This window comes from Thunnus albacares, chromosome 24 (genome assembly GCF_914725855.1).
Source record: "Thunnus albacares chromosome 24, fThuAlb1.1, whole genome shotgun sequence".
NCBI lineage: Eukaryota > Metazoa > Chordata > Actinopteri > Scombriformes > Scombridae > Thunnus > Thunnus albacares.
The window spans coordinates 902568-928308 of NC_058129.1; the positions used below are offsets into that span (position 1 = coordinate 902568).

General features: G+C 40.4%; 2 protein-coding genes across 3 annotated transcripts; one reads left to right on the plus strand and one right to left on the minus strand.

Annotated features, from left to right (window-relative positions):
- Position 1: 1 nt before the first annotated feature.
- On the plus strand, positions 2 to 25215 carry ankrd10a (ankyrin repeat domain 10a). 2 transcript variants are annotated; one of them, XR_006400782.1, is made up of 7 exons: positions 2 to 315; positions 4347 to 4499; positions 6068 to 6159; positions 13430 to 13656; positions 13943 to 14023; positions 14189 to 14984; positions 25204 to 25215. XR_006400782.1 is itself a non-coding variant. In XM_044344259.1 (6 exons), the coding sequence occupies exons 1-6, from the start codon at positions 118 to 120 to the stop codon at positions 14596 to 14598; spliced, it is 1161 nt and encodes a 386-aa protein (XP_044200194.1). In that variant the 5' UTR covers positions 2 to 117; the 3' UTR covers positions 14599 to 16475. The 2 variants fall into 2 exon arrangements, 1 of the variants encoding a protein (XP_044200194.1); XM_044344259.1 differs by lacking the exon at positions 25204 to 25215 and having other exon boundaries at positions 14189 to 16475.
- ccdc14 (coiled-coil domain containing 14) lies at positions 17532 to 24727 on the minus strand. The gene is made up of 11 exons (XM_044344251.1): positions 24431 to 24727; positions 23713 to 23768; positions 23540 to 23615; positions 21695 to 21767; positions 21324 to 21428; positions 20297 to 20932; positions 19303 to 19441; positions 18830 to 18915; positions 18590 to 18733; positions 18307 to 18409; positions 17532 to 18150 (listed from the first exon to the last, which is right to left on the minus strand). Exons 1-11 carry the CDS (start codon positions 24452 to 24454, stop codon positions 17655 to 17657), a joined length of 1938 nt encoding a protein of 645 aa, XP_044200186.1. The 5' UTR covers positions 24455 to 24727; the 3' UTR covers positions 17532 to 17654.
- Positions 25216 to 25741: the final 526 nt, after the last annotated feature.

A 25741-nucleotide genomic window follows, 5' to 3' on the forward strand; every position in this document is an offset into this window, starting at 1 on the left:
CCGGCCTCCTCTTCTTCCTTTGTGTTTGAACTATGATTTGAACCGTGTGTCGTCTGCTCTGTGGGACCGGGAACACCTGAGAGGAACGTTTGTGTCTCCGACTTTCACAGTTTACTCATGTCTGTGGGACTAGAACCAGACTTCTCCGGTGATGAGGTGTTTACCAGCCAGTTTCCCATCCACCGCGCCTGCCGGGACGGAGATGTTGGCGCTTTGGCGTCACTGTTAGAGCAGCTCTCACACCGGGCTCCTCTGACCACTGAGGACTCCTGCTACGGATGGACCCCCATACACTGGGCAGCTCATTATGGACAGGTAGGGATTAAGTTACTAACGCAGATAGATTAAGAGCTTTGCCTAACTAAAAGCAGTCTTCCTAAGGGGTAAAACTCATTTGGGGGGTGTTTTCTATATTGTTCTTACTGTCGTCTTGCATGCAAAACAGTATAACGTTACAGGACTTAATTTAACCACAACTTGAATCACGGCTTCGCTAATTGTTGCCAGAAGAGTTTTCAACCACAACATGGCGGTGGACAGTAGCGACTAGTATGAGCCTTTTTAAAACGTTGATATGTGGTGTAAATGCAGTGTTATTAGTCAAGAAGCCGTATGCAGCATTGAGTCTAGAGTGTTGTGAGTGTGGTTTGCTGCTCAGCGGCTGTAAAACTGTTGGCTGTGTCTGCGCAATAAAGGTCATTTTGGACGGAAAAAAATAAATAAAGTAACGGGTTGCAGCTTTTTCATTGGTTCTAGTGGAGCCAATAGTTATTCAGGCGCCAAAACAGCACTGTAAATCAGGAAACCATACTGTAACCGCTATTAGCTTCAGTTAATGATACAGTAAGCATGGCTGTTAACACGTCCGTACAGCTTTCACTTAAAAATAACACCAACCTAACCGAGTCCAAAACCTATTGTAACCATTTCTGTATAAAATAAACTTATCCCAGTGTGTTTACTGAGAGTTATGTTGGAGGAACAGTAAGGTGTGGGAGTTTTCTGATGATGACACTTGGCCACAAGTTTCTAGTACAAACGCAACATTTTAAAGGAGAGGTTCACAATTTTGTGTCTTAAAACATAGTCTCACTGTAATTATTCCTCCAGTTCATACTGGCTATTTAAAGATCCCCTTCAAATGTGCTTTCAATGTAAGTGATGGGGCCAAAATCCACAGTGTGTCCACACAGTCATTATGTGAAAAAATGCATTTAAAAGTTGATGTGAAGCTTATATGAGTCTTCAGCAGTCTGAGTTAGTCATATCAAGTGGATATCTGACACATTTACAGTCTTTTTAGCATCAAATTCCCTCTTTGTGTTTCCTTGGACAGTGTTTCCCTGTTGAGCCGTAGTGGAAGTATAGTAACAAAAAGAGGGCCTTTGACACTAAAAAGACTGTAACGTTGAAAGATGTCAACTTGATTTGACGCTGAAGCTTCATGTTAGCGTCATGTCAGGTAAACTTTTAAATATATTTTTTACAGAAGGAGGACTGTGGATTTTGTCCCTCATCACTTACATTATAAATGCATTATAAAGGGATCTTCAATATGAACAGGAGGAACGATTATGTCAATTTTCATTTGGGCATGTGACTGTTTTAAGTAAGATTTAGGGCATTGGCAGAAATATGATCAGAAACTGAATTTAATATTCAATATTTTCTCTAGAGTAAGGCTCTAGAGAGGGCCTTTCGTGTTCTTCACGGGTTTCGTGCCCACCGTAGGTTCTCCTACACGCTTGGTGGGGGGTGAGAGGGGGGTACTCAGTCGGTTGCAATCTGCAATCTCACCACTGGATGCCACTAAATTCTACATACTGGTCCTGTAAATCAGACTTGAGCAATTGCGAACCTGTTCTTTAAGCTTGATATTTTCAGCATTAAAGAAAAGTTTTAAAGTATAATTTTTGAGGTACTTAAACTTAACTCGAGTGTTTCCATTTGATGCTACTTTATACTTCCACTCCGCTACATTTCATTTTACTCTACTACATTTATTCCACTGCTATGGTTACCAGTTAATTTTTCTTTCTTTCTTTCTTTCTTTGTTTTCCCTGTTATATATGACATAACAACATTTTAGCCTTTTAGACAAAACAACCAACTTGAAGACGTCAGGGTCTCTGAGAAATTATCAATGCCATTTTTTCACATTTTTTTAACATTTCATTGACTAAACATTTAATTGACTAATTGAGAAAACAATAAAAATGAAAATATTTGCTAGTTGTGGTCCAAGTGTGGGGCCATTTTGCATATTGAGTACTTTAACTTTGATACCTAAATTAAATTTCACAACTAATACTTTTGTACTTTTACTTAAGTAAAATTTTGAAAGCAGTCGTCAGTTTACTAATAAACATTAAACACACATATATTTAACACAACATATACAAGTATTCACAATAATTGGTTGTTTAGAATAAGTTAATAATATTTCCTTAGTTTAAGAACTTTAATTTAACAAGTTAAACCTTTTTATTTGAGCTCTTTTCCCTTTGACTTTTTTATTGTTTCATGTGAAGGGTAAGTATCTTCTTCCAGTCCTTTTTTCAGATAATTTGAACCTTTAAATTGCCCCTTTTTCAAGAAAAAAACATAAAATAGACCATTCAACTCAAAATATAGGCCTGTGGTAGGCAAATGGTGGCATGTGGGCCAAATCCGGCCCTGCAGCAAAAATATTTGTCCCCCTGATGAAAGTTTTGACTTTCATAGTTTACATCAAAACTTTAACATCATTTTTCACAAATCTACTGTAGATAACAAAATAAACACAAGGCTCCTGTAAATCCCAATTATTGTAATATAACATACTGCCATCATAGGAGGAGAGGTATTAAAACAAAAGATGCACCAAACTATTTAAACAGTGAATGGTGCTGAAATGAAGTCTAATAAACCTACCAGAGATGAAAGTTTAATGTGTGAATTCCACAATTTTAGCCTATGCAGCTATAACAGATTGTTCTTCCCTGGTTGGCAACTGAACAGAAATGGTGTGTTGATACCATTGTCCTCCCTGGCCCTGCAATGAAAAATTCTAAAAAAAACTGTCCTATGGTTGAACCTAATTGCTGATATAGGCTATACAAAGCATAACACTGGCAGTTGTACAATGTTGTACTCCAACAGGATATCCTGTTTCCGTTTCAGTTTAGTATCTCTCAGTTCAATTAAGTCGACTCTGAAAATGAGGAAAAATCGGCAGTCATTCAGTAAGTCAAAGCCTCGCAGTGGGTCCGGAGGCTGGGATGTTTCTTTTTGAATCCTTGTGTGTGTGTGTGTACAAGCTCAGCATCTGATGTCATGTGTGTGTGCTCCTGTCTCCAGGCCAAACACACAACCATCCAACTTCTTGTCCAATCTGCAGGGTGGAAAAAACTCGATCAGCATGATGGAAATAAAGCTCCTATTTTATCTAAAATCTACAATCTAGTTAATCTACACAAAGTTACTGAATGTTCACAAAAATAACACTTAGAACGTCAGAGAAAAAAGTTTTCTTATTTAAATGAAAAATAGTCTATGATTTTAATATATTTTAGGACTATAGATTATTTATCGCCATGAATTATGTATTTTTATTAGTTATTTTTCATTAGTGTATATATATATGATATATAGTGTGTATATATATATATGTATGACTATTGCTCTATTTGTAACCTGGGTTACACAGTGTAACTGGTGGAGGTCGTCATTTTGTGTAAATACATTGGGAAGTTCAGCTGAAGCTAATATGAGAGAAATCCCGTGGGTGTCTTCCAAAGTCTTTTTATTATAAAATTCTCTCCGTTTGTTTCCACATACAGAGTTTGGTTGCTGAGCTACGGTGAAAGGATAATAACTCAAAGGAGTAATATTGCACTAAAAACACAGTAACTTTGGAAGATATCCAAAGTCTGACTGATGACACCTCATATTGACTTCAGCTGAACTTAAAAATGCCTTTTTTTTTTCATGGAACAAGACATCTCTTATGTTGCAGCTGTGTTATGCTGGGTGGTCGGTATGAACAAGAGAAATGTCAGCGACTGATTAGACTTTCATAACATCATGGGCGTTTGAGTTTAGTTTTAAGACAGACTTGAAAAAACATGAACCTAACTAACACATCTGACATTTCAACAACACTAAAGTCTCCTTGTGATTTATTACACCAGCATCTCTCACCTGCAGGGGCGACCTCATACATTATGGGTGATTTCTTACAACATGAATCAGTGCCCACCAGAAATCTCCTATCAGTATCGTTTAACGGTTCACTAACCTGACCCTCCTGTTGATTTGAGATCCTTTGTTCGCCAACACTAACATCTGTGTTTCTGTACACACAGCTGGAGTGTGTGGTGCACCTCGTGCAGGTGGGTTGCGAGGTGAACACGGTGACCAGCCGCTTTAACCAGACACCAACACACACCGCAGCGTTCGGAGGACATCCTAACTGTGTGGTGTGGCTGACTCAAGCTGGAGCTGACGTCAACAGGCAGGTCAGTCAGATGTTTTAGTGTGTAATCACACTCAACATGTGTCACATCTGGATCTGTTACTGTATTTTTATTATTGAATATCTGATGAAGTTTGAATGGCACCAACACTGTCCACTAGTGTGGTCTTGTGTATGGAAATGGGACCTATGGTAGATCATCTACTAACTTACAATTCTACATGTTTATGAGAAGTGTCTTTATCTGCAGGATTACACCATGAACATCTTTTTACACTAAATCAATCCTTAACTGTTTGTCTGTTGGATGCTTGAATAGATTTGTTAGTTCATCTGTTATGTTCGAGTGTTTCTCTCATGGCAGGCTTTCATTTTGTCAAAAGATCTGTTTTAGAACTGAATAGCATCTGTGTTTGGTAAATATTACGCTCATTACCTGCTTATTGTGTGACATAGTGGTGTAAATTACATTTGTGAAATGTGCTAAAAAGCCGACTGAAGTAGAACAGGTCTGATGTCAGGAAATAACAAAGGTAATAACTAGTAAAATGTTCTTCTGACTGTATAGTTTCTGCCTGCATCATGCATACTGTGTGTGGAGCAGATGACTATATAAAGAAATCCGTCATGAGTTGACATCAGCTTGTCTGGAAAGTAGAAAAAACAGTCGGAAACTGAGTGTTGAGAGCAGTCTGAAGTCTCTCAGGGATTACTTCCACATACGTTTACCTCATTATTTGGCCATGTTTAATATGAACATCTGACATTGTAACATGTATATATGACTGAAAATAAGGAAAAGCATAATAGGTCCCCTTTAACTTCAGTAAAGTAATAATTGCACAATGTAGAAAATAATCCATTACAAGTCAAAGTCCTGAATTCACTGCGTTCAGCTTATTTACATAAAAGTATGTAAGTACTAACAGCAATGTTTACTTCTAGTTCCAAAAATAAAAGTACTCATCACTCAGAATGGCTTCATGGAATAATTACGCATGATATTATTGGATTATTTTTATTGATGCATAAACATGAAAGCAACATTTCAATGTTGTAGTTGGTCGGTTGGTTGGAGCTAATTTGAACTACTCTATTTACTGTTTGGTTGTCAAATGTACTTTTAACAATGCCTCATGTTTAATATGCTCACTACAGCTTTTAAAAAACAGCTGTAAAGTAACTGTAGCTGTTAAATAAATGTAGTGAAGTAAAAGTATATTTCACTCTGAACAGTAGAAATATAAAGTAACACAAAATGAAAGTACTGTACCAGAGTAAAGTACAAGTACAGTACTTGAGTAGATGTATTTTGTTACTTTCCACCACTGGCAGTGATGTAGTGGAGAAATATAAATGTTATATCCCTGTAAATTCAAGGATCAGAACATTTATTACATTCAACTAAATGAAGTGACATGTGGATGAATGTTATGTATGGATATTCCACATTCTGCTAAAATCTATTATAAAGCAAAACAATGAACTGTCCCTGCTCTCAAACTGTCTACTTAGCATTAGGGACATGCTGCTCATGTTTCAATATGTAATGTTGTGTTTGTAATGGCCTTTAATCTTACCTATATAACAGTGTTTTACATGTATTTCCAGGACTTTGTAGGCGAGGCTCCCATACACAAGGCTGCCAGGTCAGGTAGCTTGGAGTGCATCCAGGTCCTGCTGATAGCAGGTGCCAAACCACAGTAAGTATCCTGCAGTCTGACCTCTGAGCAGCAACTCTTGACATGTCCAGTGTTGAACCACAGCAACAGAGCTGCTCAGCTGCAGCTCCAAACACACACACACACACACACACAGCTGCTCCAATCTGCTCCTCACCAGGTTTGATGGAGAATAATCACAGCACATCACAAAAAAAATCTGATGCTGAAGGATAGTATGTCAGTACAGCACACGTCAGTCATCATTCAAATGTCAAACAGCCATGAACTGTTGACACAGTAAAATAGATCATCTGAATATAATATAAATATAATATTGTTAAATGCTGACACATTTCTTAGCACTGTAGCATTAGTATTGTGTTGCTCTGCTGCTGTGGTGTTTTTTCTGTCTTCATTATGTCTCTGTTAATGTCATATCAGCTGTTTGGCAGGGAACAGGATAGCTGAGATTCATCTCCTAATGATAGAAGCACAATGATATCTGCTGTGTGTTAATGTGGGTTCTCAACCATTAACCAGAATGGTGATTCCTGAAGATTCACTTCCAGATTTCATTCGTGATGATCCAAAGTGTTACTGACATTCTTGTTAGAGAGGTCCTGAAACAAAGGAAACTCCACGGGGAACAGGTGGAATTATCTTCTTCAATCTGACTGAATAAATCACTTTAATAAGTCAGATGTTTCATTACCTGTTCCCTTCCAAACCTGCTGATTGAAAATGGATTCATACAACTAGAGTCATATTTTATACAGTGATATGAAGTTGTAGTTTAGTTGGACAGTTATTTGTTCATGTTGTATTTTCTTTTAACAGCTTCACAGGTAAAATACTGTACTTACTCATATGTTATATATGATATTGGAATGAGAGGGTAGACATTATACAAAGGCAGAAAAGCTCATGTGTTTCTGTTTACTTGTGGCACACTGACGGAAATTTATTGAGATTCCAGGATTTCACTCGGTGAGAAATTATAACTTCAAAATATGTGTAAAACCTCTGATGTTTCTTCTCATTTTGAAGCATTTCTAAACCTCAAACACTGACCATGTCTCAGAGTTTTTTAGGTGAGATTTATTGTTTGTGATGTTCTTCTGCAGTTTAGTGTCACAAAAATGATTTAGAGTTTTAAAAAAAAATGGCAAACAAGAACTCTAACAATGTCATTAAAATGAAAAAGTGAATGCATTCATTTGGAACGGTGTTCATGTCAGCTGTATTTACAACGTGTTTGGTTTCTGGGTGTAGGGGAAACAATTTTGATTTCTCTTGAAAATCAGACACTGCTGCACAGCAAAATTGACCCCATCCAATAACCACAAGAAAAACGAGACATTAATATTGTGTTTCGTCTCTGTTTGTTCCTGTTTTGTTCATGTGTTGTTTGTTTGACTAAAATGTGTCCATCGTATCGTATAACTGGTCAGATTCTTAGGCTTATTTGCTTATTCTTGGTTTGGATATTTTGTAGGTTAAATTATAGTTTTGGGGCTCTATTTTAACGATCTAAAGCGCACGGTCTGAAGCGCATGGTGCAAGTGCAGTTAGGGTGTGTCCAAATCCACCTATGCTATTTTAACAGCGGAAAAATGGCGGCTGCGCCAGGCGCATGGTTCAGAGGGGTTGTCCATAGTCTCTTAATTAATCATGGGTGTGTTTTGGGTGTAACATGCAATAAACCAGAGTGTCATCTCCCATTCCCTTTAAGAGCCAGGTGCACTTGCACCATGGCGGATTGTTATTATGATGGTGTATTTACCAAGTAGTGAGAAGGGACACACAGAGGAAACGGATCTGCTGGTGCGCAAAGTTAAAGCGCATGATCCATAACGAGCACACTGCTGCTCCTGAACCCTCCCGTGGCCCCAGACCACCAGTTTAACATCCTGTTCATTAATTTGTTGCAAATTTATCTTCGTTTGGTTTTTGAAAAGGTTTATTTTTTTAAATTACAGCTTTGGTTTCTTTAAAATCGTTTTGTTCAGTCATGGAGTAACAGGTCAAATCAGCAGAGTTTTAATTGCTGAAAGTATTGAAACCTGATCACTGTACTCTCAAAAATATTAAAGAATATTTGTTAAATCATTAATTTTAAACATGTAAAAAATCATCAACACAGTTATCAGGACTTGGTCAGCTCCAAGGTTCTGATCCTGCTGCTGGCAGCAGATAGAAGCTGTGCGGATTTATTTCCTCATTTATTTCCTCATGTGTTCCTCATGTCATCATGTATTGATGCAGCAGGAAAGTTGATCTGTGTCTGATCTGTTGTTGTCTGTCTGTTTAAATACCTACGTGTATCGCCACGATTTGGTCAAATAATTAAACAATTTAATCCCTAATTACTGCAATTAGTTCATTCTGATAAATATTATGACTAAGCATTATGACATGTATTTTTTAAAATATGCTGATATACACAATAATATTCTTTCACATTGTAATCCTTTTATTTGTAATCTTTTGCATGTTTGTGCGCTGCTGTGCGTCCTGTGTGTGTAACAAGCAGAGTGTATATTGTGCAGCCGCCTGTGTAGCCGCATATTACTGTCTTGATAAAGCTCCTTAAAATAACAGTCAAACATTTCACCATTGACTTCAGTCCAGGTTTTTGTTGGTCAATTGCGCAATCGCTCTCTGCGGCCTCAAGATAGCAATGCACCAACAATGTGCCTGACCACAACTTAAGAGCAACACACCCATGGGCGCAAGTGCCTCTGCTATTTTAACAACGTGGGCGCTGGACAGGAAAATGACAACTGTCTTATGCACGTATCAATATTCTTAACCACGTTGTCTTGGTGTGTCCATCGTGTAACCACTTTGGTTCAGACTGAAATATATCAACAATTCTTATACAGACTTGCATAGTGGCCAGAGGATGAATCTCACTCATCCTGATGATCCTCTCACTTTTCCTCTTGCACCATCAAGAGGTTGACATTTCACCATCATCAGGTCACTTTTTTAAAATTTGAACAATGCTTTGGTTTATGACTAAATGCCTACAAAACTACTGACATTCCCAGCAGCCTCAGCTGTACTTTGTGTTTATTGTAGATCAGACTAGAGACTCACTGGTGAACACAGAAGTCCACTCAACCTACATATATTCACCATCATCATTTCATATGTGATTATATGTCAGATGGCTTTTTTGCTTTTTCTGCTGCCCTCAGGTGGTTAAAAAAATGAATGCAGCTCTAATATTTAACTACACTGATATCTCTTTTTTTTTCACATGAACATCACTTGAGTGCAGTTGGTTTTGGATCTCACTTCAAGAGAAATCAAATGAGTGTGGTTTGAGTCAGTTTGTGTTAGTGTCAGTAAATCCACATCATGAGCTTTTCAGCCTCGGGGTGTTTCAGTCAACAAGGGTGTGTAGAAACTTGTACTACCTGTTTACTTTCAATTTGACACTGTTTTAATTGGTCCTGTGTTACAGTTGTGAAGTACATATTCAGATTTGCTTGTTGGATCATATGCTTTTGATGTAAAGAAAGGATAACCACTGTGCTGGCAGAGACAAACCCCCTGCACGTTTTGATGTTTTCCAGCTATTGAATATAAACATGATTTTTCTCGAGTAATCCCAGAAAAGGGGGGAGCAATCCAAATAGGCACTGCAGAATCTGCCACACGTGCATCAGCGAGCATCTTACAGTTGTGGCAATGAGTGTTCACTATCGCTTCCTACAGTTTCTGCAACTGGCAAACTGGCGAGGTATTTCCTGCAGTGATTGGTTTCAATGCAAAGAAAACACTTGATGATGATGATGATGATAGTCATGTCTAGACCTGCATGCTTAGCTTACAACTAACTGTTATTGTGCTGACATTCAAAACCACTGTGCTAACTAACTGTAAACTGCCTCAGGAACTACTGTAGAAATCACAGGAAGCTCAGTCTCAGCTGGAAGCTTATTCTGTTGTATTAATGGGTGAAATAATCAAAGCATGTCAGGAGCTGAATGAAATGAAATGCTTCCTTCAACAGGTTCTTTACTGAATGACAACCTTTATGACGGTTAATACACAGGCTTAGATTTAGTTAAGTGATGACATGTTGATACCGTGTAGGTAGGAACTCTACTTACTGTAGAGGAAAACTGAACATGGAAGTTCATTTTTGACAATATGGCAAAATAATCAAACTCAAAGGTCTGCTTACTACCTTTTTCAGGAGCTTTTATCTGCATCTCACAACACAGTGAATGGTAAACAGAGCTGGCTTGGGCGTCGTCACATGAACTAACTGTCAATCAATCAAACCTTATTTGTGTATTATCTTCGGTACAGGTTAGTCACTGATGACTGACAAGCTGATAATAAGACAGAACAAACATAGACAGTAAACAGTATTTGAGACTAATGTACATGAGAAATAACAATTATAAAAATGTAATAAAATTAAATGGGCTATCAAAATAATAAAGTGGATTGAAATAAAAAGTAGATAAAATAGATGAGAGGGAAAATAATGTCAAATTCTGCAACATAAATACAATAAAAGAAGTGAATGAAATAAAGTAGATCAAGTTTGGTTCTAAATCAAAAGCGAGGCTGAGGAGGCAGGTTTTAAGTTCAGGTTTAAAGACATCTGTGATAACTGTGGACCTTCAGGGGAAACGTTCACCTTTTTCCATCGGCATGTTTGGCTCCACTGAGTCAAACCATGCCGTGTTGATTTCCATTTCCATCAGTTTAAACGTGCCAAGTTTAAGAGATCGACCATCTCTGAAGTCAGGTCAAAGCATGTCTGACCTTCCTCCAAGCAGGTTATAGGCTTCATAATCCAGACAGCAGCTACTTCAGACCATCTACCTGAAACCCTTCTCCTCTCACTTAGTATATAGTTTAAACTTTCTCTCTGCACTCACTGTACTTACAAACTCCATAACTATTATTTAATAACAGCCTTGAATATTTCATGGTTGAGTGTGGTGATGGTTAATGCAGAGTCTTTTATCACTACACACTATTAGTTAGTGATGCTGTGTAACACAGAGGTGCAGGTGATAGAGGTTAGCATTCATGTGTATTATTTAGTCACTGTTAAAGTGATTTTCCACACAAAATCATAGTAGAGTATGAGAGATTCTCCTCCAGGCATAAAGTGGTTGAAACTGGCTTTAGTTTGCTTCCTCATGAAGAACTGTGGCCATGTTTATGACTCTGTTAACCATTTACTATTGACCTTTAATACACATTTTATATATGAGCAATATACTTCAGGCATGCAGTATACATTTCATATATGTAATTTGCATATAATTTGCAAAAACTGCAGTAGATGAAGCAGATTACTCAAACAAGGGCACACAGTACAGCATTGTTCTTTTCATCATTGTAACACACACACATGTTAATGTGATGGTTAGATAAGAAAAATGATTTCTGCTTTCCCTCTGAAATTGTCCACCATCAATATGTGAAGGAAATAAATAGAAGTGGCCATCAGATATATTTTGATACAAACATCCAGAGAGAATGATGATGTTTTGTGTCTCTTACACATTAGTATCACAATGTCTGATGTCTGCAACAGATCTTAAATGCTCACTCCCACCTATATTCTGACTTATTTTTATGATTGGGGAGCAGATATTCTACATGGGGGGGGGTTTGGAGACTTCTGCTTACTCCTGGCTGGAATGCTAATCTTATAGTTGTGTATTTAAAAAAAGACAGTACATCACTAGCAGCAAGTGACATACAAATGAGACATCAGTATTATAATGACTTAAAATGTTGCATGAGGGCATTTTTAATCCCAGTTCCTTGTGCTGCCACTCCCTGGTCACTCACTGCAGCACATCACCACACCGTTGTCAGACCCACTCTGAACAAGTGGGCGATGCTGCAGTACTCTGACGTCAGTGCCAGCCTCCACAAAGCTACCGCCACTGATTTCGGCACATTTACACACACATAAGAGAAGTATGTGGTGCTGCTGTCTCGGGCAGGACAGCCTGTAAAAGTGAATTTCATCTCAGTGAGGCCCTCTTCTGGTTAAATAACTTATACAGCATCCTCTCAGCCAACTCCATGACAACTGAGCAAACTCTATGTGCTGCTGAAGACTGTGAGATGCAATAGAAAGCTCCAGAAAAACGACTTGTTGTAATTCTATATTTTTGCTATTCCCATAAAATCCCATGTTCAGACCCAAAGCAAAGCCTGATACATCTTAATCCTCTGTGTCATAGAGCTCCAACACAGCAATGACTCACACTGTTCATCATCATAAACACAAACACTTGTTTATTTTTCAATCTCACACACACACAACCAGAAATACTCACAACAGCACCAAAGTTGGATTAATCCACTGCTGAAAATAGTCCCCACAGATTTCCTCTTGTTTGAGTAATGTTTATTAAAAACAGTCACCAGCTGTTTTAGGACATTACTGAACCATTTAAAAACAATCAAACTATATTTGTGAGTTGTTTTGAAAGATTTTTCTCCAGTAGGAACCAGTGGACTTGTTTTTGGTCTTTTCATGGGATTTGTTGACAATTTTAAAATTCTGTCAGCCATCCCCCCAAATTCCAGTTGAACATCTTATAATCTAACAATACTTCATTAAACTCAGCATGTAATTGAGTAACTAAAACTTAAACAACATTAAAATGAAACATCTTCATCTGTTGTTTCTTCTTATATTGTATTGTTTTGTATTGAGGAAGGCAGTTAATATCAGACAATTCAGAACCTGTTAGGAAACATTTCATTTGATGTCAGATGTTATGTAAATGTTCTGGGAGTTAAACTGATATCTGAGTTAGATTCATGGTAATATCACTGTCATCTGTAAATGATATATTATTCTTACATTTATTTAATTAAATGTGTTTAATACATTTGTAGTTTTTGTTCATAAACATTTTAAATCACAAAATATTGAATTTTTGAAGATATTTTAAATTGTAAACTGAATTGTATTGATATTTTCTAATGTAATCAATATTAAGCCTTCATTCTATTGATTCTATTATCACTATTAAGATGTAAGATTTTAGTCATTAAATGTGAGTAAAGTTAGAATGTGTTGCAGGGGGAGATTATCATAACCACAACTCTACATTTTGACAATAAACAACAAACAAAACTGATTTGATTTGATGAGTCATGATTATCTCCCACTGTAATATTCAAACTGAGAGTGTAAGCCTTCACCCAGTCATTAGTGCAGCTTCAGATAGAGACAAACTGTTCTGATGACATATTGTGGAAGTTGAACAGCAGAGCAACGCGCTCACTCTCCCCTCTCGTTCAGTTTAAGGAATGCCAGCGGGCAGACGGCAGCGGACCTGGCCCAAGCTCACGGCTTCCACGACTGCTCTCACTTCATCTCCAACGCCCACAAGCACCTGCTGCAACTAAGCGGACTCCACGTGAACGGAGCGCAGAACGGAAACGGTCAGGGCCTGCTCAGCAAAGCAGCCAGCAGGAAGAGGCTGCTGACCGCCACCGAGGCTGGTCACATGAAGAAGGCCAGGAGAGGTAACGGAGAGCAAGTAGTCGTCTTTTTCTAAGCATAGTAGTAGTTAAAAGATCAACGTGTGAAGTGAGGTTGAAACCAACTAACCAAACCAACCGAAAGAATCAAATTATGTTGATTTAAATTTTCTGACTTGTGGCCATAAACAGGAAGCCCCCCCCGACAATAAATGATTCATTTCTTTTTAAAAGGCTGTAATTAACCACTCAACATCATCATCATCACTACTGTATGATGATTTCCATCTACTTTCCTTAATGATTTGTTTCCATCATCTCTGTGTTGCAGATGTGTTGCTGCAGATGCAGAGCAGCGCAGGTGAGGAGCTGGACAGCATGAACATGGAGTCTGCACAGGAGCTCAGCTCAGGTGAGACCAGAGGGTCATGTGATATTTTTAGGATTCATTTTTCTGATAGCTTCCGTGTGATACAGTGTCAGACCACACAGAAAGCATGCGATGGATAACTTAGCAGAAGTGTCACATGTTGTGTACATGAGGAGATTTTACTTTGAAACTTTTTAAACCCGGCAGATGTCGACACCAAAGCCGTCACCAACAGTTACCACCACACGCTACCAGCCGCCGAGCAGGATCACAGCGCACCGATGCAAAGCTTCCCCACACGCGACAAAGCGTCCTGCCCTCCAGCCAATCAGCAGACAGCAGCCGCCACGTCCGGTCAGCGCGCTTCGGCCGACATGTGCGGCTCCCTCCACATGACCGGGAGCCCCAGCAGCTGCGTGTCCCACCGGCCGGCCTGGTGGGGGCTGATGGGGGCCGACTGCGGGGACTTCCTGCATTACGGACACTACCACGGCTTCGGAGACACCGCCGAGGAGCTGACCGACAGCAGCCGCCTGGAGTACAAGAGCAGCATCCAGGCGGAGCAGAGGTACAACCAGGCGGTGGCCAGCAGCATCCACCTGTACCACGGCTCATAAAGACGAGAGGACGGAGCCTCACAGCCTCACGGCCTCACGGACACATGCAACAAGTCTGTCCACCTGCATGTCGCTTTTAAAGGAACAGTCTGACATTTTCTGTCAAATCTAGAGTCACTACTATGGAGATCCAGGACATGTTTATTCTTGTTTGACTCAATCATCTTAACTCAAAAGTCCACTTACTAGTGTTTGAGCTTTCAACCACATCTCACGGTCTTCATCAGCACATGGAGCTGGCTGGAATCTGAACGGAGACCAACGTTACAGTCACACACACCCCCTGACCCCGTATTCCATCTCGTAGCTTAGCTTCACTTTACGCCTCAAAATCTTCTGAATCTTAATTACACAGTGAATGTTCATTTATTGGACAGATATTTATGGTTTTACTTCTCTCACACAGCAGTTGTGTCCCAACTTCACACCTCATACTAACTGTATACAGTATGTGCTGTATATTCATTGCAATAATTTCTAGTATTCTGCAGTTTGTTTAACACAGTTTACAGTTTAATACTAACAGGAAATAATGCGCCAGTTAAACCACAACAGTCTGTCAGTGAGAGAGCAAATATTCAACACTAGATGTTTTTTACTAAACATTTTGAGTTTACTTCATTTTCTGACATTTCCAGTGTGTCCAGCTCATTTCTCTAAAGTCCCGTCATTTGCACACATCTAGAGTTCTGAGGATTAGTGGATGAATCGGTTAGTCAATCAAGAGACAATAAATTGGCAACAGTTTTGATAAAGGAGTAAGGGTTTGTTATTTTTAATTTTGCTGGTTACATGGACTTGAAGCTTTTCTGTGTCATACGTGACAGTAAACTGAATATATGTTGATAGTACAAAACAACATTTAAAGGGCTTAAAGCAATTCTGATGGACATCGTTCACTACTTTCTGACATATTATAGACAAAATGATTCATTGAGAAAATCATCTGCAGATGAATGTCTCCTCTTGGGTATAGTGGTGATGAGCTTACATAAAGATACATTATTTAAATCTCATTGTCACATTTGATGGAGCTAGGCTAGCAGTTTCCCTCTGCTTGCAGTCTTTGTGCTAAGCTAAGCTAACCGTGTGTCTATTAGACTATTAGAAGCACAGAAATAAAATTATATTTACTTATATTTTTTGGATAAAAAAGGTCAAGGTCCACTTATGAGGTTATTCTGGAGCTTTGGACCACAGCTCATGGTCTTCATCAGCAGATGGAGTTTTGTCAGTTGTCATGGAGATGGCTGAAATCAAAATAGGTTGACCTTGTTATCCGACTCTCAACATGTCAGACTGCTCCTTTAAAGCCTTTTTTTTCAACTTAAGATCACACGTACATTTATTTCCTGCAATGTATTTCTGTATTTAGAACATTTATCTTCATTCAGTTAGTGCTGCCGTTGACTGGATCTTACTTCAAGGGCTGTGAGGTTTGTGTTTATGTGTGTGTGTAGCTGTTGGTGTGTGTTGTGTGCTGATCTGCCGTCCTTCAGCAGGGAGGAACAGAAAAACTGAAAACTCCTTGCTAGCCTTGATCTACCAAAGGGAATATAGTATGATTGATTAGTGTTTTTGTTGCTTTTCTCAATTGAAATCATTTGTTATTTATGTGTTAGAGCAGATGAATGTTATTAGTCCTGGCTGTTGTGTAACTTTATAAAGTATATTGTAGGCTTTTTTAGGACTCTTTGTACAGTATGCTGAAAACATGTCTCTTTTTCTAAACACTATGTCAGCTGTTTGGGAATGTGCACTGTGTGCCAAAGACTGACTTACACCAGGCACTGCTGCATCTGACCACTGATTGTATACTATACCATGTTCTGGGTCTGCCTCTTTTCCTATTAAAACACATTTTGCAGTTTCATAAAAATGCTACAATGTGCAGTGTCGTTGATTTAGTAATGTTGTGATGGATTGTTATCAATTTAGATGTCAAGGTTTTGGTCAAACTGCCTCCAGGAAGAACATCTAGACCTGACAAGAGACAACATGGTTCAGTATGTCAGTACTGTTCACACAGTGTAGCTGATAATGTCACTAGCTAAAGGTTTAGATTCTCTGCTGCTCAGAGAAGCTTTCTAACCACAAGAAAGCTGACCGACCGACCAATGAATGAAGTTTTCCAAGGAGCAGACTGTATATATCAGACACAAAATCAAGAGCCATTAGTAGACGTTGTGATGCTTCCTCAGCAGATGGTCTAACCTTCAGGTGAGATTTAGTTTTTGTCATCTGCTGCCAAGGTCAAGAAGTGATTCAACTAAATAACATTAATTCCCCTCAACTCAAAAATCTTTTTCTTCTTGTTCCTTGACTGTGATGTTTGAGAATGATGTATGTGCAGTTTTATCTGTTCTCACATTCATCTGCTTTAAATCTGAGTTGAATGTGAGCATCATTTATGACATCACAACTAGTTTGGAGCCAAGTGATGTAGAGACTTGAAGCCTCCAGAGCACAAACACTGAGACTGGACTTTACAGTGAAGGAGGAGACATCTGGTGTCCAGCAGGAGAACATGTCTGTGAGGGATCTTGAGGAGAAAATTAAGAATTAAAGACAAGCTATTGTTTATATAATTTAATAAAAGTACTTAAAAAATACTTGCAAACCATCAGGCCATGATGTTTTGGCCTTGTTGTTGTTGCTGCTGGTTGAAGGGTTGGGCTGGTTGTTATTACAATATTTTAAGATCCCCTCCAGACATGTATTAAAACCTTTATTCTCTGCTTGGAACAATAATGTGTGTCTGAGAATAAAAGCACCTCCAAAACTCTAAGACACAAGTTATACTGAATATGAACATACAAAGCCTGATCCTCATGTTTGATGATTGATTGATTGATTTGATTCGACTCCTGCAAGACAACAGACATGCAGCAGCAGTTGGAACAAAGCAGACTGCGTTACCATCACAACCAAACTAAATCAAAACAATCCTTTATTTCCAATCTTAAAATATCACATTACATCATACAGTATCACATTACAAACACAACAGCAAAGAGTAGTTCATTTCAAGTCAAGCTGTGAAGCGTGCGTGCATATCATCTCCCCAAATCCAGTTTGATAGTCTTCTGCAGACTGGCTATACTGGCATCCAGAGCTGCCAGGCCGTCTCTGAACGCCGCCTCGTCTCTGGTGTCAAAGGTCGACCCTGACCTCATGCTCCACTCGGACGTGACAGATTCCACGTCGCTCTGGGAGAGCGTCGAGTCAAACAACCGCCTGCGCTCCGTCCCCATCTGCCGCCCATATGACTGGACTTCATCTGAACCGAGGCGGTGTGACCTCATGTCAGGATGTGTCGATGTTTCTCTCAGTTTCTTTTCATCTGCTGCGTTTCCTTCTCTCTCTGCAGCCACCACGCACGCGTTGCGGTCAGCAACGTGTGTGGGCTCCAGCTGATCCAGAGACATCAGGTACTGGGTGATGCGGTCTGTGGGGGGCTCCGGTGGATCCTGTCTGTGCTGGTGTTGGTTACAGTGTTGCTTTGTTGGTGAAGCGTCTGACACTGAGCTATCGCGACGGCGCTGAAGAATCCTGAAACAGACAGAAGAAACATGGGAGGGAGGCTGTTGGTAAACGTCTCTGCTACAGTCTATTTTATTCACAAGATCCCCTCATTTAGCTGCCATTGCTGTGGTAGAGGAGAACAACGCACACACACACACACACACACATTAAGGTCTACTGTACCTGTTGAGGTTTTCAATCTCTTCTAGTCTTTGTTGGACAAGTGAGGCCAGCTCACTTTTCTCTCTCTCACTGTGCAGCAACCTGCATCTAGTGGCCTCCAAGTCTGCACAGACACACACACACGTATGATGTCACTACAATAACACATGTACATGCACAGATGTGTTCACTGTTGTGGCTGAACGTGTGGATTCATCCCTCTAACATACAGTAAATATGCAGGTGTATTGGCTGACAGTGTGTGGACAGTGTGATGTCAGTAAGCGTGTGGTGCAGTGTCAACCTGTCTTCACGAGTGCATTCTCTGCCTCTCTGTCTCTCAGCTGGCTCTGTGTGTCCTGCAGGGCTTTCCGTAGCTCTGCGAGGTCATCCTGGAGCTCCTGCAGTCTGGACTGAGCGGAGGTGAGCTCCTCCTGCAGAGTCGACACTGAGGAGAGACCATTAAAACACGTCACGTGTAACACCTTTAGTGTTAAATGTGAACAACACAGGAAGCAACATAAAACACACTCACACACTTTACCTTGTGAGTCACAGAGTGTTTCCATGTTCTGTTGCCTCTCGGCCTTCTCTCTCTCCTTTAACTGCTGGTTCAGAATCCTCACACGCCTGGAACACACACGCACACACGCACGCACGCACACACACACACACACACACACACACACACACACACACACACACACACACACACACACACACACACACACACACACACACACACACACACACACACACACACACACACAATTTGAATCATACAATCACTGCCTTTTTTTTTTAGTTGTGATCATTATACACAGAGTAACACAGGGTGACAGATTACAAACTGTACAAATGTTTTTCTTCTTCTTCAAAATAAATGTTGCATCCTGAAGAAGAGAGTTTTTTAATAATTTCCTTGACAGCAGACTGACATGCAGTCATATATAATCTCTCTATCATCACACAGTGTGTGTGTGTGTGTGTGTGTGTGTGTGTGTGTGTGTGTGTTACCTGCGGAGCTGACTGTTCTGGATGTGTAGTGACTGGAGGTCTGCTGCACTCTCAGCCGGACTGTTTGAACTACTGACGTTCATCAGTGGTGAGGACACAGTCTGCTCCAGATGGCTGAGCAACCTCTCTGCTACACTGCCTGCACACGCACGCACACACACACACACACACACAGACACACACACACACACACACACACACACACACACACACACACAAACACACAGAAGTAATACTGCATCATACAAAAGAGACAAAAGCTCCCAAAAAGTGTCTGTTACAGCCTTGTGAAACAGAACTGCAGACAAATGTAATATTAAACAATATTTAAAGCCCCTAATTGTTTCTTCATAACATTACATATACATTACTAAACAATCAAAACATCTTCAATTCTTATTTTTTAAGAGTGTAAGACTCAAAAATGTAGGTGTGGTTGATCAGATTTGATTGACAGCGGCCTGTCAACATAAGCAAACAACCCTGCATCTGTCATCATTTAATTCAAGTGTTGCTAAACTCTGATTGGTGCACAGAAATACATGACATCACTGTTTCCCAACTGAGTCTCACCCACATCAGGCCACTGAAAACCTCTCATGTGATATAGAGCTTCAACGATTAGTTGATTAATCAATTAATTGCCAACTATTAAATTAATTGGCAACTCTTTTGATAATCGATTGATCGTTTGAGTCATTTTTTAAGAAAAAAAAGTCAAAATTCTCTGATTCCAGCTTCTTAAATGTGAATATTTTGTTTTATATTATGACAGTAAACTGTGGATCTTTCGGTTGTGGACTGTTGTTAGAACGTCATCTTGGGCTTTGGGAAACAGTGATCGCCATTTTTTACCATTTTCTGACACTTTATAGACCAAACAACTAATCAATTAATCAAGAAAATAATTGACAGATGAACTGATATGAAATAAGAAACTAGACAGATTCTACAGACAGAGAGATCCATACTGTTCAGAGGACAGACAGGTTACCTTGTCCGGCGATCAGAGCCTTGAGTTCTCCCAGCAGATACTGAACTGTCCTCTGCTTCACTTCTGTCTCTGCACTGCTGTCCTCCCCACTGTGTGTGTCCTGAGGGAACGTGTCAGCCTGTCCAGCCTCCAGCTGCAGCTTAGACATCTTCATGGTGCAGGTGTGGATGTGTGAGTGTGTATCTCTGACACCCGTGTGTGGATCTGTGCCAGAGCTTTGGGTGTTGGTGTCTCTCACGGGCACAGACTCCTCCTGCTCTCTATCACAGGAGGAGCAGCTTCTGTCTGCTTTACAGAGTGTGTGTGCAGCAGACTGACAGTCAGTGTGAGAGAGAGGCGGCTGGTCGGGGTGAGAGGGGGACTGGAGCAGAGAGTTGGACTGGGACACAGAGAGGAGGATGGAGGGCTGGGGCTGAGGGGGACAGGTAGAGGGCTGGGGCTGTGAGGGAGTGAGGTAGGGGAGCTGACGTGTTTGGTTTTGTGATGGAGATACAGGAGACTGCAGCAGGGTGTGTGTGTGTTTCTTAGGTGGATGGAGCGTCACTCCTGAGTGTGCAGCTGGACTAGAGAACACATGTGGAGATCTCGGAGTTGTGCTACCTGGTCCACGATGAACCGACTGTGAGCTCTTCTGATCTGGAGGTGGAGATGAGGGGAAAATGTGCCAACATGTGACAACTGCAATTATATGCACCTGCAGTATTTTATACTGCATCCACCTGCTCCCACAGTGCAATATAACACACCTGCAGTCTCTACTCTGGACTGAATCTCTCTGTAAAATGCTTCTATATATCATTTTTGATACTAGTACCGATGTGACACTTGGGTTTAAGCATCCAAACTGATATGAAAGTTGTCTAAACCAGAGGTTTCCATCCACCCAGGCTGCAAGGAAACCACATGATTCAGCAATAAAAGCTGAATAATAATGATATAACTTATAGGCTGTTGTAGTGGCCATTTGTCAAGAATCAAAATCAATAAACTAAAACTCTCTCTTTTACTTACACACACACACACACACCTGTCTTTGTAGGTGGTTTCTTGCTGGTCTTCTTCCCCAGTGAGGTGGATGATCTTGATTTGGCTGCTCCACCCTTCACTGCCCTGAGAGGGCTTGGTTTGGGCTCTACACACACACACACACACACACACACACACACACACACACACACACACACACACACAGGAGTATGTACAGCAGATAAATCAAACAAAGCAGTCATGTGTAGGGACATGTGTAGGGAAATAAATGCAGGGGTGACAGAGGATGTGCTAAAAGCTTAGTGTGCAATAATAACAATAATAATATCCATTAATCAACTGGCAAACTATTGGCTGCTAATGACCTTGTAGCTCTGCTACAAGGTCATTATTTCAAATAACCCATCTGACCTGTATTCTCAGCCTGCAGGATGCCACTGAGCAAGGCAGCACAGCGGTCTAGCCCCTTATGGAGATTTGTGACCTGAGAGGAGAGAAAACAGCCGTTAGCATCAATCACAGCTTGAGCTCCAAGATGTAGTCATCATATATTCAAAGATGATCAAGTGTTGAGGTGTTGTTCTTGAATGCACCAAGGGAGTCAGCAGACTGTATGGAGCTGCAACACACCCCTGCAAAATGACTCATTTCACTATTTGGAAAGTCTAGAGTAGCTACATGATTAACAGCCAAACGGCCAGTGCAGGAATGTCCCGCCCAACATGAACTTTAAAAACTCCTAGATGGACCATCTCCAGAATAAGGCCAAAGCGCATCCAACCCACCTCCAAGCGGGTTGCAGTAACGCCTCGGTTACCGCGACCAACCCATGACGACCCGCCTTCTCCCGCTCAAACAAGCATGTGTTGGGAGACTCAACTCATGACTGTGGTGAAGACCAGAGAGAAAGCTGTTTTAAAAGCCTCTGTGTCTTCAGCTCAGTACTTTTGTAGCTTCTAACTGAATTTCGGTGGTTTGAAGTTTAGTTTCTCTCCTGTGTTTCTGTTTGTACTTTCAGATATCTGCCTTATTTTACCGTTTCCTGATCGCTTTCAGCTGTATTGGAGCCGTATTAAGTTACTGCTGATGAAAACACATTTTCCTGCTGCTGCTTCATATTAAAAGCTTTCCACTGACAAACAGTAGGCTTTTATTGTGAAGAATTTATAGGAAATTAAATGTCTTTATCCACCATTTTACATCCACGACTTTGACCACTAGTCACAGCCATGATGTATACAGCCCGCTGCTTTTCAACTCAAGACAAGCACATCCTCAGTTAAAGACACACCTTCAGGTGAGTAGCTCTGTTGTAATGGATATGCAAATCCCTGCTGTGCTGAGCTGTCAAACCGAGTCATGCCAAGCCAGCGTGTATGGAAAAGGCCTGTTAGAGGGTGGAGTACATATGACATAGAAATAGTAGTTTCCTGGCTGGAGCTCCAGGCCTATGAGTACGTGCCTAGCCTTAACCGTAACTACAAACCCAGCTGGCCCCTGTTCCTTGCAGATAAGTTTCCAAAGGAAGACGAGCCGTGCGTGTGCTGGGCTTGTTTAGGGTGAGGGTGCTGGATGTCTTCTACCACCTGATTGGGCAGTGAGTAAAAAAAATCTTTTCTCAGGGTACCAAGGTGGTGCCTCAGAGGGTAAACCAATGGATGAGCCTGTCAGAGGGCTACATATGTACTCATAGAACTAGAGTTACATCCAGGTAACTTCTATTTTTCCTTGTACACTGAGGGATTATTAGAAACATTTCAGGTGTGCTCACTTTCAGTTTGACCTCCAAATAAAGCAGCTTAGATCATCTGGTTTCCTGACCAGTCGGACCTATTTTAATGATATCCCCTTGTTCCTGTGTTAATACTGATAGAAATTATAGATAAACCTACAAGAAAGACCCAAGTTATGGTGGACCACAATAATCCCTTAGTTGTGGAGGATCCTAGTGGTTTCCTGGAGTATGTGCTGATTATGGATGAACAGAGACTTTAGTCATGGAGGTTGCCGTCTGAAGGCTCCTTTAGTTTTGAATAGTGAGTGAATGATATCATGTGCGTATGTGAACCATGAAACTGTCATAAAATGTTGTTATACTGGGGCTGAACACAAAGGACATTATGCAGATCATATACTCTCTATTTTGTTGAGAAGCTTTTTTAAGATTTTTTGGAAATCAACAATTCCTGTAACATAAAGAAAGGAATCATCGTGAGAGAACATTCAGCATCAGTAATGTGCTGCTGTGTTCATTACCTGGTCTTCAGAGTCTGTGGAGTACAGAGAGTAGGCTGGCTCAGGGCAGGCAGCTGGCACGGGGTTTGGAGTGACTCTATCACCAAAATATTCATGAGTTAAGGGAGTGCTAACAGGAATGAACAGAGCATGTAAAGGTAAACATTCCTCAAGTGAAAGGCTGGTGGACTTACCTTCTCCTAGCTGGCTGCACTCTGACTCCTCCTGTCAGCCTCCCTGATGTCACCACCTGTCAGTCAACAAGACACAAACCTGGTATTTGAAAAGAACCCTCTGAACCATGTCTGCAAGACAGCACTCTCCACCACCCTGTCACTGTGTATGGTACCTGGCTATACTCAACACTGGAGCTATGTCATGAATACAGTTAGTTCAGAAAAATACATTTTGCATTAAAGAAGGAAGGAAGTACACCTCCCTTCCTATTTTGTTTCCCTTCTCTCTCCCAGCAAGTCTAATCTGGTCCTCCTCTCTACGTCAGAGTACCGCAGTGCAAAGTAACATAACATGACCAATGACGCAGTGAATTATTATATCTGTTCAGGCGTTTCTTCAATAAATCTAGAAATATCAGTGTAATGTAAAGTAAGGAGGTGTACGCGTGCCCGCTAATTTGCTGAAAAATTAGTTTACTAAAGCGTCAAAATGAGACTTCATCTAATGTTAAGTTAAAGAGTTAAAACCAGCTGGATACATCTCACTATAGCTGCTAATGTCTCCTGTATCCACAGGCGAGTGTGAAACAACTATCTTTACTATTGACAGCAGTAAAACATCTCTCCTGCTGTCTGTTGAGTCACCTTTATAATTTTACAACTTACAATTCAAAAGACAATGACATGTTAGTTGGATGTCTTATTAAGTCAAGCTTGATATGTTAGCTTGTCTTACCTTGCGTTTAGCCGTTCCTTTCATGGTTTACGACAGTTTTATCAACCGCACTAACCTAAAGACTTCAGCCTGCTGCTGCTGTGCAGTGAAACAGAGTGGTGATTGTGTGTATATTTATGGTCACTCCTGACGTTCAGGTTTGAGGCGTTTTTTCCATGAACTACTTGTTGCTCTGCAAGTTCCGGTTAAAACAAAAGTTTGAAACGGCAAACAAGTGGATGGCCAATCAAACTGCTCCTGTCACAATGACGCAGCAGATCAGTACCACATGGTCGCTGTTGGTTTGCGTTATTTTTTTCTCACCCGCATTCTGCGAAGACCCGCCTGCTCTACTCATAAACCTAAACAACCTAACTAACGTAGGCAGCGAGTACTAGCCAATCAGAGACAGAATAGGGCGGGTCTTCGCGGAATGCGGGTGGGAATAAATAAGGCCGCTGTTTAACAGCTCAGTAACGTGTTTTAATGAATCATCATCATCACATTATATTGTGAACAGAATCATCAAACCAGTTTGTAGTTACTGTTCAGACACTGACCACATGACATATTTCCACTGGTGGCAACGTTTGGTTCAATATTTGAATGTACATTCACTGAAATTCTGTTTGTAAAATATTTAATAATCTATGATGAGAATGTCTCGTAATTTATAGACTCACCTTCTCTCTGTAATACTGATACCGGTTAAAGTTGTTGTTTCATGCCTCCTGTATTATCCAGACATTCAGTTGACATAAATTAAACTATTTTAACTAGATTGGGAATCAGAGAACAAACAAAATGTAAACTTGGGAGTGATAACCATAGATATATTTATATCTATGGTGTTACCTGAGTTATAAAGCTGATGTATTTATCAGATTGTGCTGCGTAAACTCGTTCAAACTGGACGGTCTTCTGATAATGTATCTTTCCAAAAGTTATGACTATTGACTGATAATAGCTCAGCTTAATATTTTCCTTTACTATCATGTCATTGACCGTTGCTATGGAGACGACGCCAGCCAGATAAGAAGCGCGGAATAGTTCTAATATGCCATCATTGATCAATAGGTCAATAACGTCCGGTCCACAACTGGTGCAATGTTAAAGGTATTCCAATTGTTGACGTCTGTTACAAGACTCTTAACAGCGCTTCAGTTTCTGTATTTCATGGTGACACATTAGGTCACTCTTCAGTGATTGAGTTTGGTGATTGGGCTTTAATTGATCATTGATGAACCCTAATTGCAGGGTCGGTCCATGTTGTCTAACCCCACAGAGTCTATAGCCTGCTGCCACAATGTGATCACTATCAACAGTTTAGTA

Bases quoted from the DNA above. Each gene is read 5' to 3' on its own strand.
- ankrd10a (XM_044344259.1), top strand. From the start codon at position 118: ATGTCTGTGGGACTAGAACCAGACTTCTCCGGTGATGAGGTGTTTACC. The intron at 4,500-6,067 runs GTCAGTCAGATG...ATGTATTTCCAG, and splicing joins GAGCTGACGTCAACAGGCAG to GACTTTGTAGGCGAGGCTCC. The intron at 6,160-13,429 runs GTAAGTATCCTG...CCTCTCGTTCAG, and splicing joins ATAGCAGGTGCCAAACCACA to TTTAAGGAATGCCAGCGGGC.
- ccdc14 (XM_044344251.1), bottom strand. From the start codon at position 24,454: ATGAAAGGAACGGCTAAACGCAAG. The intron at 21,429-21,694 runs GTCAGATGGGTT...GTGTGTGTGTAG, and splicing joins CCTGCAGGCTGAGAATACAG to AGCCCAAACCAAGCCCTCTC. The intron at 18,151-18,306 runs GTACAGTAGACC...TGTCTGTTTCAG, and splicing joins GAGATTGAAAACCTCAACAG to GATTCTTCAGCGCCGTCGCG.